Here is a 16,992-nt window from a genome sequence, read left to right on the forward strand (position 1 = left end):
GAAAACATAAAATACAGTAGAAGTCATGTGCTGAATAATGACATTTTGGTCAACGACAGACTGCATATACCACAGTGGTCCCATAAGTTGAGTACCACATAGCCTAGATGTGTAGTAGGCTATACCATCTAGGTTTCTGTAGGTGCACTCAATGATGTTCACACAGTGAAATCACCTAATAATGCATTTCTCAAAATGTATCCCTGTTGTTAAGCAAAGCATGACTGTAATTGTATACAATTATACAATTTAAATATTTAAAGCTTGCTAATAAAAAATAATCATGAGGGGAAATACACCAAAAGAAATACTCCAAAAACTTTCTCTGTTTTTTTCTTTTATATCTATTTTTAGATATTTTCCAAATTCTACCTAACGTACAGACATTGCTTCTATAATGGACGAAAAATATCACTTTATTAAGGGGGACCATGGAAGGTGGAGGAAGAGGGACAGAGAACAAGCCTGGGGGTAGGGGGTATGGGGAGAGTTGCATAAAATAAAAGTATACATAATCCCCACTCAAGGGCTCCAGTTTATTGGTAAAGACCATGTCATTCAATATTCCCAAGTGTTATTCTCAAGTGGAGTTGGTACTTGTCCTGTAAGCTCACTTTGAGCTTGGTATTAAGAAATACCAATAAGAAAGGGGTGTTTTCCTGTTGCCTCAACTCTACTCAGCAAATGTTGTTCCTCTCCCTAACTCAACCACCCCCAAACCACAGGTTTCCACCACCTGTGGTCTGTTCTTGGGCAAGGATACACAGAGGAGCCAAAGAATGCAAATGTGATCATCCTCAGGCCCTGGGAAGGGGCAGCAGAACTTCGCTTGTGAAATAACACTGCAGCAGTCCTCTGTCAGGTGCTGGCTAAATACATCAGCCAGTGTCTAGGGAACAACTTTCCTTTGCATCTGGAGCAGACATAAAGTATCATTAAGGGTTCTTACAGAAACCAAATGTGGCTAACTTAATCAAACCAAAATTGTTTGGAAATTGAGTCCTTTACAGAAGGAAAAGCTAATCATGCCTCCTGAAGGATAAGAACTAGAGAGGCCCTGAGTTCTCCATCAGATCCTCAAGGGCAAAAAGTACCCTTTTTGGGTACTGCCATCCGAATGACTCAGCTTGTACCATGTCCAATCTTTAGTCTTCCACTCGCGAATAAAGTTCCTGGGAAGAAAAAGTAAAAGGACTGTCTTTGACCAAGTGCTGATCCCCTTGGCCAGAATAAAAGGGATACCTTGATTAATAGCCCCACCAGGATCTAGGTAATAGATGGAATTATTCTCCAAAGGTAGGATGACCACATGTTGGGGTTTGCCCTAGACAGTCCCAATTTATATCTATTTTTCAGGAATAACTATAAATAGCATCACTTTCACTCACAAAAGTGTCCAAGTTTGGAAAATAAATTGCATTATTACTCTACACAAAGGAAAAATAGGGCATTGTTACCAAAGCGGGAGGAAGTGATGCTGAGCGGATGAAAGTAGCTACCATTACAATGAGACTCTTAGAAGGGGTCAAAACAAAGTATTTTGCTCCTAATCTTTCAGGTCAAGAGATAAGAACCAGAGTCAAAAGCCCTTATCAGTCTTTTGCTTCTGACTCCAACACGAAAAGAACATTCCTATACTCACTCCCTATGTGTTGAATTATGATGACTTTGACCCAATAGCTCCATTCCCTTATCTTCCTATGTCCTTACAGCTAAACTCCTAAAAGTTAAAGTGTTCTCTTTTACTGCTGCTTTTTTAGCTTAATTGGTGCCCTCCTGCTTTCCAAAATAGAATGCTAACATCCATTCACCCAGCTGGAGGGTTAGGGTGATACCAGATCCAACATTCCCCAAAGCGCGTGTAGGAGAGTTACTGCGTCCCTACTGCTGACTAACAATAAGGAGTCAAATAGCGCCTTTTGATTCTGATTTCCTCCGAGAGGCTGTTCTACAAGCATGGGGTCAACTTAAAGGAAGAGGGTTTTTGTTTAATATTTTCTCCTTTCATTAGTGCACTTAAATTACTTTCTTGCAAACTCTGCTTGTTACCTAAATGTACTAGCACTTTTGTTACCTAATTAGGTTTCTTATCAAAATTCCAACCAAAAATAACAAGAAATGTAATAACGATAAGGTATCCTGCCCCCTCAAAATAGATTTGCTTTCGCACTTTATCTCTTCCTGCTGTTCTGGCCTGTTTAATTAAAATATCAGAAATTATTCGACTCAAATTATTTCTTGATCTAGTGCTCAAATTCTCCTGAAAAACTCCTTCTTCTGCCTCAGTATTTAAACCTTTATCAGTGTGAGGCAGATGCATTTCCACACGTATACAACTGGATTCATATAATTCAATATAATTTTGGAGGAAGAGCCTAATTTAGCCTCTAAGTAATTAGACATACAAATTAGATTTTGCTACCCTGAGTTACTATGAATGTTTCAATACTCATGTCTCCTCACTTGTGCTCTTGGATCATCAAAATTAACAACATTAATGTGCAAAAAACCTTATGAAACTTTAGCACGGAGTTGCGAAATTGAAAGCAAAGATATTATTTATTTTTTCATTAGAGGGGTGGGAGTAAAAATCACCAAGTTCAAGTCACTAACATAAGCTGTATTCAAGGAGGGTAGTCACGTCTGTTACAAACTTGAAAATAACTGATGAGAAAATACCCTTAAATCACAGCTTTGGAAAGGAGAAAACTGTAAGACATATTGGTTATTTCTCTTCATCTTCATCATACTCTGTGAAAAAAATTCAGGTTGGAATCTGTCTGCTTCTGGTGGAGCTGTGTGAGAAGTCCACTTTATTTGAAGTCATCTGTAATATGATCACTTTTTGCACCATCAAGCTTGGCTATCGCAACTACCAGGCAGCCATTTTGAACTTGTGCTTTGTCAGAACTTTAATACTCACCCCTGTGTTTGTGGGATGGCTTGCTGATGTCTGTCTAGGAAGAAACAAACTGGAATATAGTTGCTTATTTCTACATTTTCCAGGTGAGTGTCCTCTTCTGACTGTATTGTTTCGCAACTTAATTGAATAGATTTTTGTTAGAATTTTTAGTTAATATTATTCCTACCTTGCTCTTAGCATAAAATGTGATGAATGTTGTTTCCATTTATTTCATTCTATTATTTGAGGGATGCTAGTAAACGCACGTGTGTTTGTGTGTGTGTGTGTGTGTGTGTGTGTGTGAGGATGCTTTGATACCTATCTCATTGCACTGCTTACGTTTCATAATAATTACCTCTTTACCTGTCTGTCTTCTGTACTCCTTAGAAAGCCCTCCCTTTCCCCCTTCCTACTCCAAGTCCAAATTTATGACAAATTCTATGTGAAACATGAAGTTTATTTACTTCACAACTAAGATGAAATGTGCTAAAAAGGTTTTTGAAGTTCATGTAGAATAATTGAGGAGTGTTTTCATCAAAAGGTAGTCTTTTAATTAATCATATAGTAATTAAGATTGCATAGGAAGACATGATTTCTATATTATGAACTATGGTTATGCTAAAAAAATGAATGAATTCAAACACTACACCGTGCTTCTTTACACAGAGAAAAATAAATATATTCACAGAAGTTTGGGAGTAAATTGATTGCTACAAATGTTGGGGAAGTATCAGGATTGTTTGACATTTAGAGAGCAAGTTGATGAACAGTCTAGAATTTTAGGCTGAAAAGTTAAAGCTGTTCTTCTAGACAACAAGGAGTCACTGAAGATATGATGAAACATTTGGGAAATGCTTTTCTTCAATAAACAGGATGGGCAACCACAGTGAGAGGTTTAACAGAGAGAGACCAGAAATCTCAGGATGATGGTCTAGACAATGGAGAAGTGTTGATCCAGAAGAGAACATGGGAAAAAACCATATAAACTTGGAAACTAAATAAAGGCACGAATATGATAGAGGAATAAAAATTAACTCCAAGTTTCTGAGCTGAGAAACTTAGGAAGGTAGTGTGCTGTTCACCAATACTGAGAAGGACAGCACAAATGCAGGTTTGGGGGACAGAGGAGGAGATGAGTGAAGGAGGGATGGATATCAGGTACTCAACATATCACACATTTCAGGCACGTGATAACTTACCATTCACAGAATCAATTAGCGAGTGATTCGTACTTAAAAACCTCTTCACTGCTTCAGTTGTAAAAATTAGAATAATTTTAGAAATTAGAATAATTTGAAATAAAAATTAAGTCACTGCGTGGCAAATATTCATGCAACATTCGACAAATATTCTCCATTGAGTACTCTGTGCCAGGCCTTGTTCCAGGATCTTGGAATGCAACAGAGAATAAAGCAGTCTCTTTTCTGCTGAAGTTGACTTTCTGGTGCAGGGAGAGAGAAAAGAAACAAGTAAATAGATATGCCAGGTGCTAATGCGTGTTATGATGAAAAATAAAGCTGGGTAAGGGGACCGGATGGACTAGCCAGTGACAAGGTTGCTATTCTGTAGTGAGGAATGTTTTCTGATAAGAAGACATTTAAGCAAGGGCTGAATGATCTACTCTTCTTACCTTGGTAACAGGCCATATCAGCAGCACTTGGTAACTTGTTGTTTAACATGTCATTCCTGTCAGTCTAAATTCCTGTGTAAGTCATCAGACCAGGACTAAAGGCCCAACTTTGGAATTTGGCAAACAAAAGACCTAAGTCAACACCATGTCCGTTCATTTTCTTACTAAAAGTTATTTTCTTGTGTCGCAGATTCACGGCTGCCATCAAATTCCAACTAGTCGCTAAGTATCAGAGGTTCTATCAAAAATATATCTTCTGTCTGAATCGCTACAACCTTAACTCAGAAATGCAACTTTGTTTTTCTTGACAATTACAACGGCCTACTTACTGGACTGTAAGTCATCAGTGTGATTCGTCCGTACACCTTTCTACAAACAACATTGACTCCCTGAAAGAGTAAATCTGTATATTGGCTCTATTATCTAAAAAATAAAATCCAACTTAGTACATAAGAACCTTTACAATCTGTCCCAAATTTACCTCTCCAGACTTCTGTCTCAATATACGACCTCAACCACCCTGAGCTACTACTGCCTACTTTCCTACTCCTTTAATCTTACATGTGCTCTTTTCTATGCCCGAAATTGTCACCTTCCTTTATCTTTCCATCCTATATCCAAGAAGTGAAATCTCCTGCTCTTCCTTCCAGACCCATGTAGTGTTTGTTGCTCGCTTCTCTGTGCTCAACCACACTCTGATCATACCTCTATGATTGCATTTATTTCATTATAATATAATTGTCTACCTGCATGTCTGCCTTCTCTGATGGACTCATTAGCTTCTGGACAAAAGAGCCCGGGGATCCCCACCACCTAGCAGGATCTGACACATCCTGGTGCTTTATACAGGGCTACCACGTACAGGCATGCTGATTTTGCAGTGCACAATAGCACACATCAAAGAGGAAACTTTTTATCATAAATGTCATAGATTTGTATTTTTATTACATCAATTTTACAGCAGATAGAAATAAAGTTTTGATCTAATAAAATCAGTATATTTTGACATTTTCTCAAAAGTGGAAGTAAAGTGCCTTTCTAACTTACACGAAGGTACCACTCAAGTGCTTTGTCTTTAAATAAATGGTTGCTGCAAGAAGCAATTTCTCTGCCCATCCTCTTTGGATAACCTTTAGCCTAGCCAGGACTCACATCACACTTCCAGAGACAAGGATTGAGTGGCAGAGAGAGAGCAGTTAGTTCCACATCTGGCTAACCTCGATAGGAAACATTTCAAACTCAATCATTTAAGGGACCTACTCTCATGGTAAATCAATCTGTTACCAAATAACTACTGTGTGCATATACTCTTCACAGAATGAAAGCCACTGTAAGGGAGATGGAAACACTAGACCCAGTTTTTGTCTTTAAGGAGCTTATAGTCTAATAGAGAAAACTAACCACAGAAAACCGTATAAAAACTTTATACAAAAAAATATGAATGCCACATTAATAAAATGGAAGACAATACTAACATGGAGAAACCATTTTTCACTAATCAAATTGAAAAAAAAAATTGATGATTTGACCACTTGACAAAAGGAATTCTAAGAAGAGGGAGATTACTTCTGGGTTATTCTGTAAAATTAGTCAAGTCACTTAACCTCATTGAACCTTGGCCTCTTTCTTTAAAAAAAGATGCTTCATCATGTGTTGCCATGAGTTTTATTAATGTTTGTGTTGCCGGTTTTATGGTTAAAAGAAGTATGTGATTGGAATATTAACTTTTTGAGTTTTCACATTGTCCTGAATTTCTCTTTGCAAACCTTTAAACCTTAGACCCTGGTTGATTGTATTAAATCCAGTATGAGAATGTTATTTAAAATTGTACTATAATTGCAACCTCCACTAATTATTCAGTACTGTAGCAGCAAAGTTTTATTTGTAAGAATTCAGTTATGTTTATACTTATATCCACTATAAGTCTGGTTCTAGTCAGTAAAATGATGCAATAAAATAAATATTTTCATAAAAAAGAAAATCTATACTCTGACATCACAAAGTTTTTCCAAGATGAAACGATATAGTACGCAAAAATGTTTTGCAGAACATAAAGAGCTAAGCAAAAGTATAGAATTGAATTATAATTTCTATTAGACAAGAAAAGTCTTCAACTGTGGTCCCTGCGAGATGGAAGTGAGAAGAATGCTCACCCTCTGTTGTCACTTCCTGTCCATCCCTCCTTCTGAGTTGTACTGTGTCACCTACCTCATGTCCCTCTCCCCAGCCTTCCCACCTCTGTGTGGGGCAAAGAAAACTCCACCCAGCTGCTTGAGAATTGACAGAAATAACATTAAAAGGAGAAAGAGACGTAGAAAAGGAAAACAGAGTCTATATTCTCCTCTAACTATGATACTGTTCTCCTTAAAATGTTTTATTTAGCAGGCTTCTAAGATGTCTGAGATCATTGAGTTTTCTATCACTCTGTTGATTAAGAACAAACAGCCCTTGTTAACAGTGATTTTCTCTGGGGATGGGATTACAGGAATCTTTAGTTTCTTATGTGATGTATTCATGAATTGTTTTAATTTTGTTAAAATGGATGTGATTTGCTTATACATCCTGAGAGGAAAAGATAGTTCAAGCTTGAGTTGGGGAAAAAATTGTACTCTGGATTAGTTAAAACACATATTGAGAAAGCCCTGATGGCCTAGTTGTTAAAGTTTGTTGCCTACTGCTTCAGCAGCCCGGGTTCGCTTACCAGTCACGGAACCACACCACCTGTCTGTCAGTTGCCATGCTGTGGCTGCGCTCACATAGAAGAACTAGAACTACTTACAACTAGCGTATATAACCATGTACTGGGGCTTTGAGGAGGGAAAACAAAAGAGGAAGATTGGCAACACATGTTAGCTCAGGGAAAATCTTTCCCTGCAAAAAAAAAACACAGATTGAAGGAAATTTTCACATTTAGAAAAATCATGCTATCTCCTGAATTGCAATGATTAACAAATATTTTATTTTATTATTATTATTTATTATTATTATTTTTTTTTTTTATGAGGAAGATAGGCCCTGAGCTAGCATCTGCCAATCCTCCTCTTTTTGCTGAGGAAGACTGGCCCTGAGCTAACATCCGTGCCCATCTTCCTCCACGTTATGTGGGACGCTGCCACAGCATGGCCTGCCAGGCGGTGCACCGGTGCGCACCAGGGATCCAAACAGGCGAACCCCAGGCCGCCGCAGCAGAGCACTTGCACTTAACCACTTGCGCCACCAGGCTGACCCAACAAATATTTTTAATAAGACAATCATATAATGATGCTACTTTCAGAGGGAAAACCTTATTTATGATGTGATTTGGTGATTCGATTGGTCTGTGCCATATTTATTCTCCTTTTTTCTCTATCTACAAGCACTGCTTTGTTATCTGTGGTTGCTTTTCCCTTGGAAGATTTCTATGTAGGTACTTACCATCTGATTAACAACATACCAAAAAAGGAGCAGAGCAGGCTGTTTTATGTAGCACTGTTGGCCGTCTGCCTCGGCGCGGGAGGAATAAGAGCCATTGTTTGTCCACTGGGTGGTTACAGCCTTCAGGAGTACAGATCACAGAAATGAATGTCTTTTTTTAACTGGTAGGTAACGCTGGCTAGGAGAGAAAAATGAGGTTTATGACATTCCTCTCCTTTTTGGAATTTCTCATTGTTTGTTTTCTGGTCCCATTTTGACAGTAGTAGTTCAGTCTTTGCCATTGATTTGGCTGGGTAATTGACAATGTGATGATGCCTGGCGACACTGATTTAGTCAGAAATCGTAGGAGTGTATGAGTCAGGTACAGACCAACACAGCTTACCAGCACCTTCTTGAAACACGTTGATAAATCTTTCCTCCAAGTAAACAAGTGTGAAGTGGCTTGTCATATTGAATAGAATGTGGCTTTGAAGCCAAACAGGCCTGGGTGAAAGTCTCAACTCCACTTAACACAAGCTGCCTGACCTTGGTCCAGTCATTTCTTTTCTATAAGCTTCAGTTTAATCATTTCTAAAGGGTTATAATAATACTTCTTCTTGAGTTTTAGTAGAAGTAACAATGTGTGTATTGCTGGCAGAGAACCTAGCACATAATAGGTGATCAATAAATGGTAGCTGTTATTATTAGTTATTACACTGTAATAGACAAATTTGACAGGGGTAAGAAATTCACAAGTCAGTGCAGAGAGAAGATGAAATGGGTGGAAAAAATAATTAAAAATTTGGTAAAACATCAACCAGCACCTCTGTTTTGCATCCAGTTCACTCCCAACACCTAAAATAGTTTGTATTCCATGAAAACCACCTTTCTGTGACTCTTTGTCTCTCCCAATGTGTTCATATGCAGTTTTACATGTTTTTAAGGAACAAATTTTTATTATCAAATACAAATTCCAGAAAAAAATTGAAACTTTGATCTTGAAGTAGAGCATTTCAGCATTTAGCAGAGAATGTTGTTGTAACTGTTACTCATCAGTGGATGGCAAATAGATCTGAGATACATTGTCTTTTATTTCCTCTTTTCTGTGAAATAGATTACTAACATTTTTCTAAAATATTCTGTCTTTCCATCAGTACTAGCAATAGATAAAACCAATGCACAAACACTATCAGGAAAAATGTTTGAAGAAAATTCATATTAAAAGCATTAAATGGGGGCCGGCCCCGTGGCTTAGCGGTTAAGTGCTCGCGCTCCGCTGCTGGCGGCCCGGGTTCGGATCCCGGGCAAGCACCGACACACCGCTTCTCCGGCCATGCTGAGGCCGCGTCCCATATACAGCAACTAGAATGGATGTGCAACTACGACATACAACTATCTACTGGGGCTTTGGGGGAAAAATAAATAAATAAAATCTTTAAAAAAAAAAAAAAAAAAAAGCATTAAATGGAAAAAATTTAGAATAAATGTTGTCTAGGTACATGTAACTATCCAAGGCTGTTTCTTTCTTTCTCTTTCTTTTCCTTCCTTCCTTCCTTCCTGTCTTCCTCCCTTCCTCCCTTCCTCTCTCTCTCTTTCTCCAATTGTATTAATATTACAAAGCACTCAGGCTTGTTTTGGATTAAGTCCAAACATCAGAGAATAATGCAGTTTTACCGAAGGTGGAAGGGACTCTTGACTTCCTTATAGCAAACTCTGCCTCCTTGACCTGCCCAAAGGAGAAAGAAAAATCCTTCTTTTTTATTCTATTCAGAGGTTTTAATCCTTAATTAGCAACATCATTTTGATTAAATAAGACTCTGGAGGATTAAGACTGCAGAGCAATCGGTTGTTCTGAAAGATAGCTCTGGAGAATTTATTGTACTGTGGTCTTAGTCATTCAGAGTTGTGTTTAATCAAAGTGACATTTCTCAGTGTTGATTACAAAGGAGACATTATATGAATGAAATATTTCCTTTGGGAAATGGAGGGGACTCCCAATGGGTTTGTGCTTTAGGACTTCAGAAAGGGAGACGATGAGGAATGGAATGAAAATGAATTTTTGTGGCTGTGTGGAACCAGGGCAAATTCGGAATAAACACGTTTTGATTTGGTTACTTATTATTTCCTAATGTCATTAAAATCTCTGAGAAAAAGGATCATGCAGTATTTTTAAAACCTAACATTAAAGCACCTAGAAATGTGCATAAAGAATCAGGGTATTATTCTTTAATATGATAAAAGACTATTAGGATGGTAAGTCCTTGAATGGTGAATCTGGTTGTTTCCATTTTTTGTGGTTTTTTTTTTGAAGTTTAAAAACCAAACTACAGGAAAACTTTCATGAGCAGCCAGTGGTTGCAGTTTATAGAAATGAATGCTAATTCTATTCCTGTACATACTGCAGGGGTTGGTGGCAAGATGGACAGAGACCCTGCTGGGCAGCCAGACAGATGGCAGGATCCTGGCTCTGTCACTTAGGGGTTTTACGATCTTCAGCAAGTTCCTTAACCACTCAGAGCCCCAGGTCCCTCATCCACCTTGGAGGGCTGTTGATACTTTATATATAAAGTATCCTAGCACATTATAGGTATTCAAATCATGATAGCTACTGCTATTATTACTAAGTGGCCAATAAGTCAGCAGCTAAAATCATTGTATTAATTCTGGGAAAGAGAGAACCCATTTTGGAGGAGGTCATCTTTAAAATGGGCAGCCCATTAACTTATAATCTATTTCTCCAAGTCAAAAATGCCCCTTGAAATTATAAGCCTGGTTAATATTATGAATTTCAGTTGTGTCTTTAAAAAACAACATACCACTTGAATCTATAACCACTTGAAGGCTGCATCCAGTTCTATTTTCAGCACAGATGTCAGATGTTCATAGTTACAGGACCTTTAATGAGATGTGTCATTGCATCTACACCACCTAAAGCTTCCCAATGATCACGTTAAATAGTATAGACTAGAAGTCTCAGGCACAGAAAGCACTACTTCCGAGTAGAGCTGCCAAATGTAGGTGAGAAAACCACTCAGCCAACATTACCATCTGGTACTGGATCTTCCTCAACTATGCACCTCATTGAAAGAATAAAGCTAAATTCCCTGAAATAAAGAGGCATAGTAATCTGCCAACATCTTTGTGCCATTATCCAGATCGGAACCTGGCTCTTTCAGCATTTTCCAAAATCTGAGGTGTACAATTAAGAGCCACCACACTGGAGATCATCTAGGTAAATACACCTGTGCAGAGTCTTTTCCAGAAGCAAAAATAAAGGTGGATAATTAAGTCTGTTCATGACCATAATTTTAAATTCCACCACAATTAACCTCAAATCTTGCTTTCACATTTCTCTACTTACTTCACCTGATAATTTGCATCCCATCTGCATATCATAGTCTGTTGCTAACCAGTTACCAGAGTGAATTATACATGATTTAAAGGACCAAATAGAATGGTATAGAAAGGACCAAATAGAACATAGGTAAAGTTTTTGAAAAAGTCTAGAGACTGACTTATTCCATCCCAGAAATTTTGGATATCTGGTACTCAAATTGACCGTACATAATATCTGCCTCATACTAAAATGTTTTGATTTTAATACTTGCTCGAATTTAATATCTTTTATCTTTGGGAAACACTAGAGGTAAATTTATTATCCCACAATATTTTTCCAGAAGCTGTTTTAATATTCATTTGAGCATTGTCTGAAAGCAGTGATTCTCAATCACAGACGTATGTGAAAACCACCTGAGGACTCTCTAAAAATACCGATGCCTGGGCCCTGCCATCAGAGGTTCTGATTATATTGGTTTGAGATGGGTTCTAGAGACCAAGAGTTTTTTTAAAGCTGCCTAAGTATTCAGGTATGAGAAGCACTGCTCTCAAGCAGTGTTGCCTAATTTTAAGAATCACATGAGGGCTTCGTTTAAGAATGTTTCCCAGGTCCCAGCCCCAACTTCCTAGATCAGAATTTCCTGGGAGCATAGCTGGTCAATGTACCTTTTTATCAAGTGCTTCAGAATTTAAAAAACAAGTCCAAAGACATGAGGAAAGAGGATTCCAAATGTGGTCTAGAGAGATCTTTGAAAAGAAATGGAACTAAATACTGTTTGAGTGTATCTCCTGTGCACCAGGCTGCTTTGGAAATTTTTCATGATACACAGCAATTTTTCACCACACTTAGAATCTACCTGATTGAAAAATTCTACCTAATCCTTTAGAAGAGAAACAAAATATGAATCTACATAGTTCTGTGATAGTAAAGTCATAATTTATAAAGTACATTTCAGCCAAAATCAAAGCAGTTCGTGGAATAATCTTATTAATATACATTAATACTCAAAATATCCTGTGAGCTGCATACTGAGGAATAGCCTGTTAATAGCTTTAAAAAAAATCACTAGACTTTCCAAAATTCTACTTGCATGAGCTCTAGCCAAGTTTAACAAATGCTACCCACTCACCCTAATAACAACAGTCACCTCCTTCTTTACCTCTGCCAAAATTGTAAGCTTTCAGGAAATACACTCAGAATTCTTGTCCAACATATAACCGTGGATACCAAAGAATATTGAGGAAGAAAAGAAGAAAGACAAATTTCTTACATTTCTTACTGCTCCTGCTGCCTCCTGCTTTTTCTTAAGCCCTGGGTGGTCACTTTTAAACTTGGTAGGTGCATGAGTAGAGACTTATTTTCATCAGTTAACAGGCAGTGGCTCAAAGATCTTAAACTCAGGAAATGAGAAAATGATATACATAAACAACTATTAAAATTGGGATGCTGGCAAAAGAAAGGGAAAAAAGAGAGAAAAGGAATGCGAGCAAGTTCAAAGAATGAGAGAGGCAGGGAGAGGAAGAGAAAGAGCGTCAAGCATGCCCCCAAATTTCTTAATTGAAAATATAACTTTTGGGGCCGGCCTGGTGGCCTAGTGGTTAAGTTCACGTGCTCTGCTTCGGCAGCCTGGGGTTCGGATTCTTGGGTCAGACCTACTCACGGCTCGTCAAGCCATGCTGAGGTGGCGTCCCACATAGAAGAACTAGAAGGACCTACAACTAGGATATACAACTATGTACTGGGGCTTTGGGGAGAAAAAAGAAAAAGAGGAAGATTGGCAACTGATGTTAGCTCAGGGCCAATCTTCCTCAAAAAAAAAAATATATATATATATATAACTTTTACTTTAATCTTGCTGTCTATTCACCAACCAATGATCTTCCTTGCTTGAACTGCCTTTTCTTTAAAGCATTGTTGAAAACAAATTATAGATAAAAAGTGAGATCTGTAAAATTTCCATTTGCTCCTTTTTTCTCCAAATTCATGGTGGCCGGAGTGTTCTTTGAAGAACTTCAATGGGCCAATGGTTATGCTAAGAGAAGCAACCATTGACAACAGCCATCCACCATGAAATCAGAGCCCAAGTGTTTCCCCAACTCTTCAAAACAGTTCAATTTTATCCCATTGAAGAGTCACAAATCTCCTGGTGAATTATCTTAATATTGTTCAATGCAGAATAAAATATTCTCTCTGAACTCTTTAAATTGTCCACTACTGCTATGAAGACCTAAAGCACCTCCCCTCTCTGATACCTTCTCAGGTTAGGAAAGATCATTTTAAACCGTTTCTCCTAAAACCACTTAAAAGAAGTCTGAAGCATGTCAAAATTGGTTAGTCTGAGAAATGACAAAATATCTGAGTGGCTTTAAAAATTATTACTAAATAAATTAATTAAGGTGAACGTTTAAAGTAACCTCAAAAGGACTGCTGAGTTTTGCAGCAACGTTTTGTTTCCTTATTTGTATTCAACACCATAGAATCATGAAGACAAAAAAAATTACCTCTTATTTGCAGTTCCCAGTCTGTATTTAAAAGTAGACTAAAGAAACATATTTTTACTGCTGCTTTCAATTTTCCTTAATCACTGGTATTTGTTTTGCTTTAGTGCTTTGCTCCCTGACTTTCTGGGTGAGAGGTGCTTTATATATTCAATTTGCTAGTGAGCTATGAGACGAAAGGAGACTTAATGGTGAGTTTGAAGACTGTGGATTTTTATTTCTTTTATTTTTTACAGTTGATACATATACAATTTCACCCTTAATTATCTATGGCTTGTCCTGTCCATGGATCAACAAAGACATATACAAAACATGTCTGTACTAAGTAATTCTTTCAGAAAATTACACAATCAAATAGGTTGGGTGGCATTTGTTAAACACATTTAGTACTTTGTGTGAAATCTCTTTCCGTACATAGATATTCAGCACTATAATTCTTTGGTTTCTAACTACCTTTCACAAGATTTAATTCTTGGAATAATTGTAAATTTCCTTGACTCTCTTCAGAGCAATTCAGTTTACATCACCATGTGGTGTACTGAAGAGTCACACAGTGTCCTCTTGGATTTTCTCAGCAATACTTAGCATTAAAAAAAAAAGGTTTCCTGGGCCAGCCCAGTGGCATAGTGGTTAAGCGCGCGCGCTCCGCTGCAGTGGCCTGGGGTTCGCCAATTTAGATCCCAGGCGTGCACCGACGCACCACTTGTCAAGCCATGCTGTGGCAGGCGTCCCACATAAAGTGGAGGAAGATGGACAAAGATGTTAGCCCAGGGCCAGTCTTCCTCAGCAAAAAGAGGAGGATTGGCATCAGATGTTAGCTCAGGGCAGATCCTCCTCACAAAAAAAAAGGGGGGGTTTCCTAAAGATTGATAGAATTATAACATTGCTTTCAATGGCTACAGCCACAATTCAAGTGTGCAGCTTGTAACAGCATGAAAGGATGACCTGAGGCTGAGCCTAGGGACTCTATCCAGTTGTTCTAGAAGATTCTAACTTTGTACCACACCCCCACTGTGACAGGTTTCTATTAGTGGATTACAGTAAATCAGTTTCCTCAGCACGGCCATGTTTGATATTCGATTACTTTGCTAGGTCAATTGATGAAAGTTTATCTTTTTATGTTGTTTGTTCGATTGGTTGATTTTTTATGAGATGCCATATTATTTATGAAGTAGTTGTTTACTGTTTATTGTGGACCTAAAACTGTGCCGGGTCCCACGGAGACAAAGAAGTGAAGATAAAGAATAAAGCGCTGCTGTCAGGGAGCTTGACAATCTGTAAGTGAGAAGACGAAACTGACCATAGCGAAATAGTTGGAGAATGAATATTTACTTTAGAAGTTCAGAGAAGAAAACAAGCAGAATATTCAAGAAAGTATTGAATAAAGGAAGAGATTTGATATGGGACTTTGAAAGTGAGACAGGGCAAGCCAAGGAACGTGAGAAGTTATAGGAACAAAAATGAGCAAGCTTGTTTACAGGACAGTGAAGGGACTAGCCTAATTGGACACATATCTTTTCCAAATATATATCACATGTCTATCTATATCTCTCCCTTTCGTTTGCTGCCACCCTGGTCCACTTCACTCTTAGCTCTCATCCAGACTATTACAATAGCTGTGATTGCTCTCCTAACCAGGCCCTATCTATAATTCATAGAGCTGACACAATAAACTCTTTTTTTTTTTTCCATTTAAAATCAAATATTTCAGCCCCCTGCTCAGTTCTCTTCAAATGGTTTCCCAATGCACAAGAATAGAACCCAAACTGTATACGATGGGCTTCGAGGCCCTCAATGATCTGGACCACGCTTAACTGCCCCATCTTCTCTTCTAATGCTCTACTCCTTGCTCACTATGCTCCAACTTCACTTCTCTTGTTGTTCCTGAAATCAAGATTGGAGAAAAATGAAGAACAGCAACAACATTTGCTTGGCACTCTACAGCTACAGTCTGTGTTCTTCATTCAATCTTGACAAAAACCCTGTCCGGAGGGTAGGATCCCTATTTTAAAGATAAAGACTCAGAATTCCAGAGATCCTAAGATCACAGATCATGTGATTATCAGAGTTGTGACTCAAACTCATGTCTTTTGACCACCATTTTGAAGAGAAAAGGCAATATTTATAAATAATGATATGTAAAACGTGGTTAGAGGCATGAGTGAAAGGTAATTTTAAATTTTAAAGCCTGGATTAATGAAGAAATGAGGCCATGAAATCACTAACTGGAAAGAAGTATAAAAAGGACACCTAGCCCAGATAGCCCCTCCTTCGAGGCTATACCAGAATAGATGGCCTCTACTTGTGGCTCTGCAAAAACACAGTTGTGAGAATTTGATAAGTCTGTTCAGTTCTCCAGTGTTTAGATTTCTTCTTTGAAAAGAGGGAGATAATTTTTATTACCTTGGGTTAGGCAAAGATTTCCTAGGTACAACACTAAAAGCATGATCCATAAAAGAAAAAAAATAATTGAACTTCATCAAAATTAAGAATTTCTGCCCTTCAAAAGACATTGTTAAGGGAATGAAAAGACAAGTGATAGACTGGGAGAAAATATTTGCAAATCACATATTTGATAAAGGACTTGTTTCCAGAATATATAAAGAACTCTTAAAACTCAATAATAAGAAAATAAACGCAATTTTTTTAAATGGGCAAAAAATTAGAACAGAAACTTCACCAGAGAAGATATACAGATGGCCAATAAACACATGAAAAGATGCTCAATATCATTAGTTGTTAGGGAAATGCAAAATAAAACTACAATGGGATACCAATACACATTTATCAAAATGGCTAAAATTAAAGACTGACCACACCAAGTGTTGACCAAGATGTGGAGGGATTAGAACTCTCATACACAGGTGGTGGTAATGTACAATGTTACAACTACTTGAAAACCATTTGGAAATTTCCTAAAATGTTAAATATACATCTACTGTATCACCCGGCCATTTCACTCTTAAGTTTTTGCCCAAGAGAAGTGAAAATCCACGTCTATACAAAGACTTGTACAAGAATGTTGATAACAGCACTATTTATAATGGCCATAAACTGGAAAAAATGTCCATCGACAGATAAAGGTATAAATAAATTGTCGTATATTTATATAATGGAATGCTACTTGGGAATAAAAAGGAATGAACTGCTGATAAACACAGCAACATAGATGAACCTCAGAATAATTATGCTAAGTGAAAGAAGCCAGATCAAAAGAATAAAGACTTGATAA

At 37.7% G+C, this 16,992-nt stretch overlaps 1 protein-coding gene across 1 annotated transcript in view; it reads left to right on the forward strand.

Moving 5' to 3' along the window:
- Nucleotides 1–431: 431 nt before the first annotated feature.
- SLC15A5 (solute carrier family 15 member 5) overlaps nt 432–16,992 on the forward strand; it is a 92,434-nt gene continuing 75,873 nt past the window's right edge. The window contains 3 exon segments of the mRNA XM_004435506.1: nt 432–471; nt 2,638–3,010; nt 7,889–8,109. Of these exon segments, the coding sequence (XP_004435563.1) occupies nt 432–471; nt 2,638–3,010; nt 7,889–8,109 (634 nt within the window).

This window comes from Ceratotherium simum, chromosome 17 (genome assembly GCF_057802395.1).
Source record: "Ceratotherium simum simum isolate JZ-2026a chromosome 17, ASM5780239v1, whole genome shotgun sequence".
Taxonomy (NCBI): Eukaryota; Metazoa; Chordata; class Mammalia; order Perissodactyla; family Rhinocerotidae; genus Ceratotherium; species Ceratotherium simum.